The sequence below is a fragment of the Scyliorhinus canicula genome, chromosome 7, assembly GCF_902713615.1.
Source record: "Scyliorhinus canicula chromosome 7, sScyCan1.1, whole genome shotgun sequence".
NCBI classification, from domain to species: Eukaryota; Metazoa; Chordata; class Chondrichthyes; order Carcharhiniformes; family Scyliorhinidae; genus Scyliorhinus; species Scyliorhinus canicula.
In genome coordinates, this window is record NC_052152.1 from 45,988,274 (window position 1) to 46,005,344 (window position 17,071).

General features: G+C 44.0%; 1 protein-coding gene across 1 annotated transcript in view; it reads right to left on the reverse strand.

Moving 5' to 3' along the window:
* The window catches only part of LOC119969078 (potassium/sodium hyperpolarization-activated cyclic nucleotide-gated channel 1-like), a 182,809-nt gene that overhangs the window by 126,082 nt on the left and 39,656 nt on the right, over positions 1-17,071 (reverse strand). Inside the window, exon 4 of the mRNA XM_038802281.1 lies at positions 5,267-5,401. Within this exon, the coding sequence (XP_038658209.1) occupies positions 5,267-5,401 (135 nt within the window). The remainder of the gene's footprint in view (positions 1-5,266; positions 5,402-17,071) is intronic.

Below are 17,071 nucleotides of genomic sequence, written 5' to 3' on the forward strand. Positions count from 1 at the left end.
GATACAACCCCCGGGGAAATGGGCAGGTGGAGAGGGAGAATGGGACGGTCTGGAAGGCCGTCCTGCTGGCCCTGCGGTCTAAAAATCACCCGGTCTCCCACTGGCAGGAGGTCCTCCCGACACGCTCCACTCTATCTGATCGCTACTTTGCACTGCAACTAATGAAACCCCCCATGAACATCTCCTTGCCTTCCCTATGAAGTCCCCCTCCGGGGTTTCGCTCCCAACATGGCTGGCAGCTCCAGGACTCATCTTCCTCCACAAACACGTGTGACTCCACAAGGCGGACCCGTTGGTTGAGAGGGTACACCTGCTGCATGCAAACCCGCAGTATGCCTACATGGCGTACCCCGATGACCGCCAGGACAGTCTCCCTCAGGGACCTGGCACCAGCTGGATCCCCACCCACGACCCCACACCAGTTGGCACCCCCACTCCGATTGCCCCGGCGCCACCCACCCTCCCCCCAGTGCACCTCACTACAGCCCCCGCCCCAGGACGATCCGTCCTCCCACTGGTTCCACACGGGGATGAAGACGAGGACAACACATTCCTGGAGTCACAAGCGACCAAGCCGGCGCCTGCATCACCACCGGCATTGCGGTTCTCTCAGTGGAGGATCAAGGCACCCAACCGGCTAAATTTGTGAATTTTTCAAAAGACTATAAACTTTAAATTCTCAGATACTTGTAAATAGTTTTCCCACCACCCCCGCTGGACTCTTTTTTTAAACAAGGGGTGAATGTGGTGGTCACCACTGTTTGTATAATCCGTGTATTAGAGGTAATACAGTAAGGCTCCTGTCCTACAGGTACGGGGGTAGATCCCTGCCTGCTGGTTCCGCCCAGTAGGCGGAGTATAAATGTGTGTGCACACCGAGCTGCTACCATTTCTAGTAACAGTTGCAGGAGGCAACACATCTCTGCTTAATAAAGCCTCGATTACTCTCTACTCTCGACTCGTCGTAATTGATAGTGCATCACATGGAAGGCTCAGGAATGTTCACTATTCCGGAAATAAGCCGTGAGGTACAACAATGAGACTATAAAGCTAAGTAAACAGTTACAAATCTTCAAGGAAACTTGAAACAACATTACATTCCAAAAGAGGTCCATGAACATCTAAAGATCAAGAACATAGAATGGCAAATGAAGGTTGAAGTTCTCACGAAGGAGCATGAACTCTTGAAAATCCAATTGGTAGAACAGCAATCACAGAATGTGCCCTTGAATGGTGGCATAGAAGAATTGTATTCCTCCAAGGAAGAACAATCACTGAAGAGAAGACTTCATGAGCAGAAACCAGCCTTCAGTCATAATCCAGCCAGAACGGCATTTTCCCAAAGGCTCAACCACAAAAATGCTTTCAAATGTTGACTTTGTTTATAAGCTCTATTCCCTATTTGCACAGCAGATCCGTTCTTCTCCTTTTCAGGACATTACCCAAAACAAAGGCCACATCAACCCGCAGTGCAGGCTACTACAGCGCCCCTTGAGCTTTAACAACTTCCAGAAGAGTCTTTGTTTCCACCAGCAACCATGATGCAGTCAGCTGACATGGTGAGCTACACACCCCCTGCAACTTCCAGCCAGTGTGATGAAACCACAGATTGTGCTGGAACCAGGTAGCAGTCTGATAGAAACATTGCTCAACTAAGGTGAGCCACCTCTACTATGCTTCTTCCATCAACAGAACGGCTATCCCTTAACCTCAGAAGGCTTCCAGATGTCGAAAAAGGCAGAAGAAGATGGGACACAACCAACAACATGACAGATACCACTCTCCTCCTCCCAGACATAAACGGCCACCACTTACGATACTAAACCAAAGCTGCAAGAACCCAACCAACTAGGCATAGTGCTGTGGAAAAAACGCATGACGCCATGCCTGCTCCCAGCTCCAACCAACAATCCACCACCAAGATCAACAGCCCCTAGATCCTACCACTCTCCCAACCGGATGATAAATGAGACGTGACAGGGGTACTCAAAATCGGATTTCAAAGACCGGAAGGGGGGGAGATGGGGTAGTATTACTCTGCCGATGCATGCTGTTAAGGTTGTAATGTTAATCAGAAAGTAGATTGGTTGGAGTCGTTATAGTTGCAACATTAAAGTTAAGTGCACAAGCCTATGACAACACAATATTTGAATCAAATTCTAAGTAACTATTGTCAGTCAGTTTATTGGGGATAAAGACTTGGGGGGAGGTGTTGTAAAGAATCCGGTACATAAGGGTTAAGCTGGGAATGAATACAGTACTGCCCACAGATGATATAAGAATGCTCCTGACCTAGAGCTCAGGTCAGCAGTGTAGAGTTAGGTAGCAACATGTAAGGGCATACATGAATCCTCGCCATACCTAGACCCTCTAATGTAAATATGCACATAGTTCGGTAATGTTAATTAAAATGTCTTTGTAACTTCTACAAAACTGCTTAATGGTGTTTAAACAGTACAATCGCAGGTAGTGACAACCCAACAAAAAAGAGATTCCGATCTAAAATTATTAAACTCAAATGTTGATTCCCAGGAGGCTATATATAGAATGCCTAAGTGAAAGATAAGGTGCTATTATTCCTTAAGCTTAAATTGAGCCTAATTAAAAAATTTCTTGTGCTTACGTAAATTCAATCTGAGCTTGTGGAACATCAACTAAATTTTCAATAGGCACTTTATAGCCTTCCAGATTGTTTTTGACAATTTCATACAGAAATCTCTGCCAGCCCCCCATTTTGTTTCATTTATTTTTGCTTTCAGATGCTGTTCATTCACCCATGCTCTAGGTATTTATTTTGCTTCTTTAATCCTTTTTTGGCCTATACCACACTATCTTTGGCCCTGCACAGCTAATTATTCAGTCATTTAATCTCTCCTGTCCGCCACACTATCGCAGGTCTTCCTTACTGTTCTTTTTCCCACTCTCTCTCATTTCATCTGCTTAAAAACTATTGCATATTTAACACTTTCCAGTTCTGATGAAAGGCCTTTGACCTGAAATCTTAGATGTTTCTTCCTTCACAGATGGTGCCAGACATGATGAGTATTTTGTGCCAGTTTCTTCCTTTATTTCTCATCTATAAATGAAGCTCCTGAAATGGAAAAGGTAATTTAGAGCTACTCAAATTCTTATGAATTGTTCCTCTTACTTGAAAGAAGTTGCAAAACTGATCAGCCTTTATTGATAATATAATTCCTAGTTATCTTTTGGCACTGGTGGCACAAAGGTACAGTATGTTGGCACCTGAGTTTGTCCATCTAATGAGTTTCTGATCTTATTCATTTTAAAAAGTGTAGATGCTGGGGACAAGCCAATTTCTTTTCCAAATAAAAGAAAGAGAATTGAAGGATATGCAAACTTAGGACATGTTTGCACTCTTCCATGTGGCTGGTTGAGGAGGAATATTGACAGAAGCCAATGAGTAGATTTCTTGTTAGAGCAGGGAATCTTTTTTTAATATTAAGATATGTGAGGCTGATAATAAAATATCCAGCAGCCATTGAATGGATGCACATTAGATGTCGGCTTCCTGCATTATGAAATGCTTGACACCTCAGACGGGTTCAACCTTGTGTGCACAGAATGCTAGAATATACATATGAAACACCCACAACAATTAAAGCCTGCACACCTACTGTGTACTAGTCTTATTATGGCCCCTCATTTTAACAAAACATTGGAGATTTTTCCATAATGTGTTTGTAATAGCTGAAGTGCTCTTCTGAAATAAGTGTTGCAGGAGCCCTTTTCAATATGTAGGCTTCTTGACTAGCTACCAATAGCCATTGGTTTCCAACTATTTATGATACTTCCACTATGATTATTTGTAGTTGTTTCTATGACTCTTTGGTGCGCTCATAGCCAATTCTTATATGATGTATCTGTTGGATACATTATAAAAATTCTAGCTGCAAACAGCTTCTTAAGGTTGTGACCATACTATTGTCAGATTTTTGTGACCATACCGTTGTCAGGTTTTGAAATGTTGATATTCACATTTAGGGGCGACCTACAACTCTTCATGAGATTCTGGGGCATGCTTTGCCTCTTTGTTGTGCCAGTATGTCAGGTACTGAGCATATGACTGAATATTAACTTAAATGAGTTGTGCTCACAGTATGGAGGGCATAATGTGAGATGGACTCATGAAATGTAATAATCATTATTCCTACTACACTGTCATGGCCTGCAGATGTACAACCATTTGGTTCTGGTGCAGTCAGCCTGATGTATCTATTATTAAACTGCTGCTGCTATATACATTGGACCTTTTACAACTTTGCTGATTATGAGTTTTGAGATCACAGCTGCACAATGTAAGTAAAGTTTAAATGTTTTATAGTCAGTTACATTTCTCCTTCCCACATATAAACATGAAACTGCGCAGTCATATCCAACTTTTCACAATTTATTTTACAAATTTGTGCAAGTTATTATTTTCTTGTGCCTATTGCCAATTCTACACGTACCGATCAATGAACCTTGGTGTAATGATCTCACAAAATGTTGTCGAACTCCAGTAGGACATTCAATCTACGTGTTGCTTAAGGTGTAGGGTAAATCACTGTGAGCTGTCAAGCCTCTCCAGATGTGGTCCCAGAAACTTCCGTCCCTGTATTTCCCCTGCCCCCACAAATGGAGGAGTCTTCACAGTCAGATGAGGGCTCCCAAAAGGGTGGCAATTGTCCAACACCTCTTTAGAACTGAAGAATAAAATGTGAAACATCCAAAGGGATCAGTCACAAGAAAAAAAAAATGTTAATGTAACCCTGAAAATAAGAATTAAATTATCCAGGGTCTTTATAGGGCAAATGCCCTTTAGCCTTTCTCCCCTGGGCCTTGCACCAATTACAGTTAAACAGGTAGGTGGCAAACCAATTCTCAGCATCTGCTAATGCCACCCCAAACTTATTACTGGGAATGATAAAATCAGATCTCACTCCAATTTATTTTTTTCTCCTTTCCTATTATCCATTTGTTGTCCCAAGCATAGCATAGCTGAGATCGGTAACTCACCATGTACAGGACTGCAGTTGCAAACCCATTTCCAAATACTGTGCCAGGGTACCACCTCTCAGCATTTATATTTTATGTATTTTTTTTTAATGAATTCAATTTCCAATAATGAATTGAGAAATTATTATTCTTATCTGTATCAATTATAGACACAGTGAAAGGCAGCAAGTTATTTATAAGCCCCAGTTACAATTGTTCCAAACAATTATATCTCATGAAAACATTATTTTTGTAGTGTAAAATTCCTTACTAATTCCCATTCTTTAAAGCGCCTCATCATACTGGAGACTTGCAGATGTTGTACCAAGCTTATCATCCGGCCAAAGTACAAAAATCTTAGAAACTTGGAGAAAGTGTAGGAAGTGAAACTATAAAACCCAGCAATCTGAAAAATAGAATATGTAACGCAATAAACGTTCTTTTGATATTCAATGCTATTTTAGGTTTTCTATTTTTATGTATTACAAGCACTGCTGATCCAACATCTCTGTAGAATGTCCAGAAATATAAAAGTCCAGTGTATTCTTCCAATACAAATTAAATGGGCCGGTTTAGCTCAGTGGGCAGCTGGTTTGCAATGCAGAATACACCAGCTGCGCGGGTTCAATTCCCGTACCAGCTTACCCGAATCGGAGCTCGAATGTGGCGACTAGGGGCTTTTCACAGTAACTTCATACTTGTGACAATAAAGGATTATTATTAAATAAATGATTCTTGTATATTTGAATATCAGTCTCTGATAAATAGTTAATATAGCTGTCAAGAAAACAATTTTGTTAAGCGTTTCTTTTTGTATGGTTTTGATCATACTAAAAGACCATTAAGTGCAACGTGATAGCTTAACAAAAATGTTCACTAAGAAATTGGGACAGATGTCTGCAGTGCAGAGTTAAAACTTTAAAATACAATTGAAGTTTTTTTTATCACCAAACATTAAAGTTCCAAAGACTCAAGCCCCTCTGATAAAACAAATTCTCCTCATCTCTGTCTTAAATGGGTAACCCCTTATTTTTAAACATTGACCCTTAGTTTGAGATTCTCTCACAAGAGGAAACAGCCTTTCCATATCTGTTTCATGACCGCTCAGGATCTTTATATGGTTCAATCATGTCATGTCTTACTCTTCTGAACTCCAAGAAAATTAGATTCCTCGCTAAGTATGTTTATTCCTGTACCTTAATACCTCATTTATATTTTGTAAGTTTTAAAGCATAGAATACACAGCAAAGTGGCATGCAAGATGTACTACATGCGGCTGGATTCTTCAATAATGGGGATATGTCCCCACACCAGCATAAAAACGCTGGAGTTTCACTCTGGGCTTTCCTTAAGAAGGTCCTGAGTGATTTTCCGATCTGCAGGGGGCCAGCAGGGCCCCGGAGTGCTCCTTGCAGTTCTGGCTGCGGATACGGGGACCCCCACTTCCGGTCGGGAGTCTGTGCATGCGCACGGTGGTGGACTCCAACCACGGAGCGGCACCAAAAACGTAGGCCCCCCGAGATGGCCCCCGCCCAGGGGTCCATGACGCCCGATCGCTTCCCCTCCCCCCCCCCCAGTGAACGATCCCCCCGCCCCCCCACAAGGGCGCCACAGACTGAGTCCGCAGCCGCTACCCGGCGTTCTACCCGCCACCTATCGGCCATCGGGAACTCGGCTGATTCTGCACGGAGAATTGTTGGAGGGGGCTCTGTCAATGGCCCCCTACCCGCACAATTCTCGCTTGAGAGACTCCCGAGAGCAGTGCCAGTCAAAATTTTGGGTTTGAACCCGATTTCGGCATGGAGGCTCAGAGAATCCAGCACCTAGTGTTAGGCAATGGAGAGTAAAACCTAAATGAGAAATTTCTAGGCTCTAATATTTAACAGTACTAGATATTTAGCTACAGTGAGCGTACCCATGCACAGGGGACTGTAATAGACTTTAGTACTGCTGGGAATAATCCTGTGGTTCAGCAGATCTGTGGTGAGGCTGCTGAGGTTTGACACCATGGGTTAAATCCTTTAGCTTGGCATCACTATGTAGGGATTTAGCAGGGGGAAACTTTGCCTTTAGGAGAAGTTTGAGATTTGATTCACTGGTGGGTCCCCTGGCCTAAAAAGTCATTGATGTTGCACCCACTGCCAAAGATTCCAATATAACAAAGTATGGCAAACATTTGTGCTGGAAATATGTTACCTACCATATTGGTCAAGAAAAAAAAGGAAGAAGCCTATCACCCCCTGATAAAAGCATTTGGCACAATTCACATGGAAAGATTCGTGTGGGAGCTTCATTCAGGAAAATACACTCTACATGCAGATTAACCAGCTGTTGCCCAATGTCATTCCATTCAACACGCTTCTCAGAAAAAAATTGAACAATGGCGCAGCAGAAATATTGTTCATCTGTTCCCCACATTGTAAAATTTAGACCACTGCCAGCATGAATCAACAGCTCACTAGTCTTATTTAAACCAAGGCCAAACATCAGGGTTTGGATTTTATGACACAAGGTGCTCACAAGACATGTGAAAAATAGATCATGATGATGTTTGTTTTCTGAAGCATTTTGTTCAAATATTTGGAGGGCAGGAAGGCTTCTTTGTTTAAAGAGCCACAAACAGGCTGACCATAACTAATCAGTCTGCACTTCAGCAATCAAACTGCTTTAAATTTGGGGATTATTCTCTCAGGTCGTTCCTCAGATGAAGAGGAAATGAATGAATGAATGAAAATCGCTTATTGTCACAAGTAGGCTTCAAATGAGGAGGAGGCCAGGGGCATTTGTGAATTGTAAAGGGTACCACTCTCTCAATGTCTTCCAGCTAGTGTGCGATCATCAGCAATAGATCCTCCCGGTTTGTGCAAGGTATCCTGAGAGTTTCCAGATTCTTATATTCTCCGTCACCCCCAGGTTCCAAGGCCCTCTACTTGATTGGATGGCTGGGTGGTGGGGGATAAAGGATACCGCCTGGAAAGATGGAAAATTACACCTATCAGGCATTCTGAAAACTCTGCTGAAGGTGGGTGCAACAGGAGTCATGTCTCCACATGAGCCATATCAAGGGGACGATTGGGCTACCTCAAGATGAGATTTCATTCATTGCATGAACCGATTTGGGGATCGCTTTAATATGCACCAGATTTCTTTTATTCATTTACGGGAGGTGGGCATCGCTGGTTAGGCCAGCATTTAATGCCCATCGCTAGTTTTCCTTCAAAAGGTGGTGGTGAATTGCTTTATTGAGCCGCTGCAGTACTTGGGATGTAGGTATATCCACTGTGCTGTTAGGGAGGGAGTTCCAGGATTTTGACCCAGATCTTGTGTCCTTCACTGTTGTTTTGTGCTATGTCATGCACAATTTAGCTCTATCTCAGGGAGACAATATGGAGGAGAAAGACTGGGTCAGATGTGTGATAATGATTCAAATACAGACATCAAGAATAGACCTGATAAGGGCTATGTTGAGGAGCCACCAAAGGAGCAGCTTTTGGGAGCCAGGGAGATCAAAAGGGCACTTCCAGAAGGTTGCCAAAGTCCTCATGATATGTAATTAAAAGCTGCAGTTAGATGATTGCCCAGATCACAAGAACATCTCCTGACACCATCTATGCCTCTTCCAAAAGATGACAATGTCCATACTCAATTATGTTTTGAGATTGAGTTGCAAGCCTCCAATCTTCATACCACTCATAGCACAAAAACACAAATGCATGAAATCAACAAAACACAAGTTACACAACTAAATATATCACCTGTGATTGCCCCTCTGTGTTCAGTGTGTTTTATTAAACCATTTACCAGAGCTCTATCTTAGTGCTCCCCTTCACTGGCAACTGCATTGCAGGCAAGCTTCTGACTCAGCTGCCCTGTTGGCCTGGATGACCTTGGCAGTTGTCGTCTTGAAGACTGTGAGGGTCCTGTCTGTGCTTAAGAGTCCTGCATTGAGACAAGGGGCTGGGTTCTCCAATTTTCAGGCTATGTCCTGACACCGCCATGGGAACGATGGCATTTGACGACCTGAGTCCGTCGATACGTCGTGCGGCGTATTCCTAGAGTAAGCTGCTTTGGAGGGGGCGAAGCATGGTGAAAGCAGCGCCACCTCCGATTTTGTTGCAAATGGAGATTCTCCGGCCGATTGCCGAACCCGACTTCGGCGTCGGAGACCGGAGAATCCTGCCCAAGATATTCCTCAAATCTGCAGATAATTCTGAGACAACACTGTCAGAAGCAAATAGGTGAAGGAGTCACTGTCACCATCAGAGGCACCATGAGAGAAGCTGCAACTCATTCACCGACATAAGGTTTTCTTGGATCTCACTACACACCATTGGTGGACAAGAAACTAGCAGAAATATCAGATGCTTCAGCCATTTTTCATTATTGCCTAATGCCCTTCTGAGGTCATGGCCAGTGTGTGGAATTTGTGGGTCTGAATTTAATCCCAGAAACCCTTGAATGGGCTGCTGTAGCTGACTCTCCATGAGGCACCCAATCTCTTGTTGAAGGATGCTGCGTGTTCAGAGGAGAGGGTGACCGCAGTGCTCATGCCTCATATGAACTCCTCCATTGTGTAGACCAGGTCATGCATACTCTGAAAGCGTCGCCAGATCTCCATGGACCTTCGGCTGGACACCCAGCATTTGCTGCTCGATTGATGACTTCAGAGCGTCATCAACTGCCTTGGGCTCAACATTTTCACGGTCTCCAACATTCCTCCTATCACGAGTCTTGAGAACTCTGAGTCTGATAGGGGGTCAGGTGACTGTAATGTGCTGCACCTAGCCTTGCTGCCATCTGTATGGAAGCGCTCAAACTCACTGAGGTACCAGTATCTGAGATTGTGCGATGATGTGACACCGCAGCATCTGAGGAACCATCCTCCTCCTTCAAGGTCAATGAATGACCATCTGGATCCTCGATTTGTCTGGACGACAATCCACCTTTCAAAAAATTCATTTATGAGATGTGGCCATCGCTGGGCATTTATTGCCCATCCCAAATTGCCCTTTACATGATGAATGAAAAATAACAATGAATATACATGAGCATTAAAGAAGCAAACTAAGTAGCCATTGCAACACCATACACATGGTCATGGCACACTTCCCAAATAAAATGAAGGATAGTAAAAGACCAGTCACCATAACATTGCATTCCCTGCCCAAGCCCTTGATGTCTCATGGTCCATTCCTGTCAAAAGTATATCCCCTTCACACCAATCTCCTCAGAAACCCCCACCTCTCCTCAACCAGTAGATCTCACCTCCTGCTAGCATGCCAACTCTAGAATATCCTCCTTCATCAGCGTCAGTACTGCTAGATTTGGAACTCTACCACTTGTACGGTTGAATTTCTGTGCATTGTACTTCCCTTTTCTTCTGAAGGCAAGAGTACATTAATGAGTCCCTATTCTATATGGCTGAGGTGTACATGCTCCTTCCTAACATCGCTCATCCATGTGCCCAACTCATTGCAGGACATTTCCCTTCCAGGTGTGCCTGTCATCCTACCTAGTTCTGAACAGTCTTGCTGGGAACACACCGTCTCTGCCATTATAGCTGCTCATGTATCATCGTCTAGCTCCAACAAATGCTTGCTCACATATATATGTTCACTCAAAATGCAAAGTACATCCTTATTAACTGTCACAGAATGGAGATGGTCATTGGCACTCTTCTGACACTTGCGCCCAGGTCCTACACATGGTTCCATAGCTGTTCACTTTCAAAGTCATCGCCACCAGGTTTTCTTGATTAATTGTGGAGGCTTCCTCTGGCCATCATCTGGCAGCAGTATCTCCATCATTGGCTACCTACAGGAGTGACCACAACCGGTCATCGGAGAAGCAAAGGGCCATGAATGTTTGCACATCTGAATTACCATGAGCCTGGCCTTGTCATCTGGCCACCATGCCTGAAATCCCTCAATGTGTTGTTCCCGTCTGGCTGCAGGATATCAAGATTGACTGTCACTGAAGAGCCCACACTGCTCCTGACTCCCTGACAGCTATGGCCCTCTCAGAAAACACCTTTCCTGCCGTTCAACTGTTAATTGGCTAGCGAGCATGTAATTGCAGTCGGCAGCCGACAATGGGGGGGTTGTGTGCATTACATTACAGATTAAAGGGTTATGGGCAACAGGTTGGGAGATGGATTTGAGATCAGGAAGAGATCAGCCAAGGTCTGATTGAATGGCGGAGCAAACTCGAAGGGCTGAATTGCCTACTTCTGCTCCTAATTCCTATGTACATCCATTTCTGGTGCTGCCGATGTGTGCCCAGTCTAATATCTTTATTTTTGTGATTCCTCAACTCTACCCACATAGATTCTATGCCTTCTGATCCTATATCGCTCCTTGCTATCGATTTAACTTAATTCCTTACTAACAATGCAACCCCGCCGCCTTTGCCCATCTGCCTGTCCTTTTGATAAGACACATACTCTTGTATATTTAGATCCCAGCCCTGATCCCCTTGCAGCCACGTCTCTGTGATGCCCACATCATACCGGCCAATTCCAATGTGCGCAACAAGCTCATTTACCTTGTTCGGTATACTGCGCGCATTTAGGTACAACACCCTCAGTCCTGCATTGACCACTTCCCTTCTCACATTCGTCACCTTTTTGCTCTGCCTGAGGATGATCTTGTTCTCTTATTTTTGTTCCCTATTTACCCTTCAGTTATTATACCTTCTAAGGTAACGCTCTGGTTCCCTTACTAGCTTAAATCCTCCCGAGTGACTCTAGCAAACCTCCCATCCAGGATATTGGTATCCCTCCAGTTTAGATGCAACCCTCCTTCCTGTACAGGTCCCACCTGCCCCGGAAGAGATCCCAATGATCCAGAAATCTGAAACCCACCCTCCTACACCACCAGTGTAGCCACGTTTTTAGCTGCACTATCCTCCTATTTCTAGCCTCACTGACGCGTGGCACAAGGAGTAAGATTTCAACCCAAGACGTCTTGCTTTTTAGCTTACTGCCTAACTCCCTGAACTCCTTCTGCAGGACCTCATCACTCTTCCTGCCTATGTCATTAGTACCTATATGTACTACGACCTCTGGATGTCCACCCTCCCCCTTCGGAATGTCCTGTGTTCGTTCAGAGAAATCCTTGACCCTGACATCAGGGAGGCAACATACCATCCTGGAGTCTCTTTCACGTTCACAGAAGCACCTATCTGTGCCCCTTACTACAGGTTCCCCTATAACTACCGCTCTCCTGCACTTTTCCCTCCCCTTTTCCTGAGCAACAGAGCCAGTTGTGATGCCACTGTTCTGGTGCTTGCCACACCACATAGCAGTTGGTAAGGGTGTTACCACGTATACACAGGAGTTATGTTTATTTGACACCTATGATGTCATTTTGGAGCTGAACACTCAAGCTAAAATCCTACCTTAGTCTCATACAGCTGAACATGCTTTCAGCAACAGGAAAGACCCCCATCCCACCAACCACCAATGGCATTTAAAGGGATTACCAACTCCTTTCAGGTTAGTTGCTGACTTATTTCAACTGGCTCAGAACTACTTTAGTGATTTCTATAGTTATTTAACATTGCCACAGTCTCCAGGTACTGGTGTGACACATGCAGGAAGATATTGACAAACTTTCAAGAATTCTGCACCAAGCATTTGCTCTGAGAAGTGAGTGCATTAATTTCCATCCCCCTTTGGCTAGATCATGATAGCGAGAGGGCACAGAGGTGACACAGAGCAGGATAAGCTGATGGGGGTAGGAGGAGGGTGGGGAGTTAGGGCCTCAGCAGGACAGCATATCTACTCTAAAGTTCTCAGGAAGCAATTCCCCTACATGGACTTCAGAGAGGAAGTGTGCCATATGTCTTCACTTCATTATGGATGTCCTCAGTGAATTCTGCCCCAAATGCAGTTACAACTGACTCCGTCCGGGCTACAGCAGGGTATATTTGCAAGATTTCCCAGTTTGCCATCCACTGTTGTATAAAGGAGGTCACTGATGCACTGTATTCTAAGGGAGCCAAAAAGATCTAATTTTCTCTAGTTGGAGAGAAGCAGTTGGAGTGGGCACGCAGCTTCATAAGGATTGTAGACATCCCCATGATAATAATAATCATCACTTATTGTCACAAGTAGGCTTCAATGAAGTTACTGTGAATAGCCCCGAGTGCCACATTCCAGGCTGGTATGGGAATTGAACCCATGCTGCTGGCATTGTTCTGCATTACAAGCCAGCTGTTTAGCCCAGTGTGCTAAATCAGCCAAGCCTTTGAGAGTATGTGCATTGCTCTGCAGGTGCCACATATAAATTCTGACATGTTAACTTTCCTGCAACATCCTGTTATTGTGCAACCATACACAGCGTATCATGTAGGTCAATACCTGTAATCCTGGCTGTTGTGCCATCCTCAAAGTAATAACAAGGGCTATCTTTTGATGGCATGACTCCAGTGTGTGACCCAAATGCATGAAATGGAATGATGCTACCACATGAAACATAATAGATCAGACCACTAGGGTACCTTAAGCAACTTTTCCACTGTCTGGATCATTCTGGAGGAGCCTTGTAGTTGTCAACAGAACGCATGTCACGATTCATAGGGGTTTGTTGAACGGTGCACTACCTTGTCACTGTGAGGCCACAGCTCTGGTTACCAGCTATACAGAGAGCAACCCAAGAGAAGGAGAAAAGAGAAGGAAGGTATGAAGCAACAAACACTATTTATTTCTGCTCGCAAGACTCAGATGACTGCAATACCAGTAAATATAGCCTCAATTCAACGACAGTCCCACATCATACCTTCCTTCTGTAACTGACCTTCATAGCACCTACTTGGTCACAGTACAAAAGTAAAAAACAACACACAATACACACTCTAAACCAGATTTACAAATAAAACACACTATGGTGCATGCATATAAACATCAATGAATTCCTCAGGATAGTTCCTAGGTCTAACATCTTCAGTTACTTCATCAATGACCTCCCTTCCAAAATAAGGTCAGAAGTGGGGATGTTCACCAATGATCGTACAATGTTCAACTGTGTTCTTGACTCCTGTTATGGGCCAGAGTTTAGAAAACACCAAAGTATCTCATGGAGTTCATCTGACCTACAACTGTTTATACATTTCGGTTACGATGAGCACAAGGGCCTACTTCTCAGGTGTTATTCAACAGAGGCCAATAGCAATTTCAAACAAAACAAAGTTTATTCTACAAATTCATTTAACATTTTTTAAGCACACACAGTAAGCATTTTTATCAGCTACAAACATAAATCCCCCCCTCCACAGCTACAATTCGCTATATATATAACCCTGAATAACTTCCCTTTCAACTGTTTCAATTTGATAACATCCACTAAACTAGGAAAACCCTTTTAACAAATCAGTATGTTTGAATTCTTTCTAGAAAACAGTTATCACTTTTAAATTATCAAGTGATCTGGACACCTTTTAACATGCAGAGAGAGAGACTAAAGAAACTTTCTTTGTCTGAATCCAGCTTCCAACTGTGTAAACTGAAAGTAAAACTCAGAGCCACAGCCAGCTCCCAGCTCAAAACAAAAGTAAACCCGAGTCACAGCCCAGCTCCACCCACACAATGATATCACTGAAGCCATGTGATAAGAGAACACATTTCTTAAAGGGACACTCACATGACGCTCCTCAGATATTGAGGCACTCTGTGCTCATATGCAGCAAGGCCTGGACAACATTCAGGCTTGGACTGATAAGTAACTTTTGTGCCATACAAATTCCAGATTATGACCACCACCAATAAGAGAATGTGACCATTGCCCCTTGACATTCAATGTATTACCATCATTGAACCCCCACTATTAACATACTGGGGGAAAACCATTGATCTGAACTGGACCAACCATGTAAGTGCTGTGGCTACATAAGCAGGTAAGATAATGTAATATTGTGGCTGTCCACCTTTTACAAGGCGCAAGTCTTTCAAGTGTGAAGAAATACTCAAGCAGCTTGACACCACCCAGGACAGATCAGCCACTTGATCGGCACCCATCCACCATCTTAACCCTCCACCAGTGCACAGTGGTAGCAGTGTGTCTACCGTCTACAAGATTCACTACAGAACCTCACCAAGGCTCCTTCAACAGCACCTTCCAAACCCGTAATCTCTAGTGCCTGGAGGGACAAGAGCAACAAATGCATATGAACATCACCTGCAAGTTTCCCCCAAAGTCATATACCAACCTGGCCTGGAACTATTTCACTGTTCCTTCACTGTCACTGTGTCAAAATCCTGGAAATCCCTTCATAAATATATTTATATGTTTGTTTATGTTGAGAATTACCTGCTTAATCATGTTGGTATACTTACACCACATGGACTGCAGTAGTTTAAGAAGGTGGGCAATTAGAGATGGGCAGTAAATGCTGGCCTAACCAGTCACATCTGCATCCAATGAAAGAATAAAAAATAACCCTTCTGCATTTCATTAGTGCCTTCCTTCCTTGTGTCTCTGCTGTCCCAAAACTCTCAGAAAGCACTACCTCAGTGGATGCAGCATGGCTGGTGAAAGGCTGCTGACGTGTAGTGGAACAGACTGCAAATGAACTTGCAGGGCAATTTCAAACAGCTCTGGCCTCAGAAAGCTCTTTTTCGGACCACACCATCTTGGCATGGAAGACAGTAGCCTGCACTGGCTGTTTGACAGACAACAACAGCAAGGTACTGTTAGAATTACAGCATTAAGAGGGCTAATCCAATGTAAAACAGATGTCTGTATTTCTGTCACACCCTGAAAGTCCCCCTTGAACACTGGTATCTCAAACCATGACGACAGTAGTCTTCCTCAGCAAGCTGAAATTGTATGTCAGTACTCTAGGCTTACATTGCAACAAGCTGACAATTTATGACTTCAGTTTCTGCTTCCATTGCAGTACACAAACATTGTTTTTATTCTTTCATGGGATTTGGGTGTCAATGAAAAGTCTACCATTTGTTGCCCATCCCCAACTGCCACAATTGAGTGACTTGTTAGTTTATTTAAGTCAACCACATTTTTGTAGATCTGGAATCATATGTAGGGCTGGTCGGGTACTAACAAGATTTCCTTTCCTAAAGGACATTCATGAATCAGATGGGTCTTTATGATTATATTTTCATGGCCCCAATTATTGAGACTAACTTTCAATTCCTCATTTATTAGTTAATCAGCTGCCATGCTATGACTCTACATTACTATGTGAAGCATCGGTCATCGTATGTCGCATCAGGATTGGATCTGCAAGTGTGCTAAAGAAGTTTGTCATCAATTACATTCTGGAGAGGGTGGGTTTCAAGCTCTGGGCAAAACCCTGGGCCATATTGGTGTTGCACCTCTCCATGCTTCTTGAAAATGGCAGGCTTTTTGGTAGACTTATCCAAGATTAACCCCAACAGCGTTCCCTGCATGCTGCCTTATCAAAGCGCTCAGCTAAGTCTCCTGCAGCAGAACTCATGTATAATCTCACTTTCTGCTGAATACCTGTGCTTAGGCTGCAGACCACTTGTGCCCAGTTTCTACCACATGCAGGTCTCGTCTCAATGCTATCTTCTACACTTGACACAATGGGCTGGATTCTCCATTTGGGAGATGTTTTCCCTCTGAAGGTGAATCACCTCTGATTTGCATTTGTGCTGGGAGCGAGAATCCAGAGGCAAATTACTATCCCCCCATAAGAGAGCCCCCCACCAGAGACACCCCTATTACAGAGACCCCTGTCAGAAACCCCCTTCCCCCTATATGAGACACTCCCACCAGACCCCACCATGAGAAAGATCCCCATCAGAGACCTCACATAAGAGACCTTTACCCGGGACCCGCTTATAAGAGACTCCCCCACCAGAGACTCCCCTCATTATAGAGATCCCCACCAGAGACTTACCCATTACAGGGACCCTCCTACCATATGAGAGACCCCACCAGGGACCACCATAAGAGACCCCCGCAAGAGCTCCCCCCCCCCCCCATAAGAGAGACCTCCATCAGAACACCCCCCATTACAGAGACACCTGCCTGGAAGCTAGAGAGCAGTCCAGACAGAGACAGTGAAGAAATCACTGCTTTAAAACTCATCT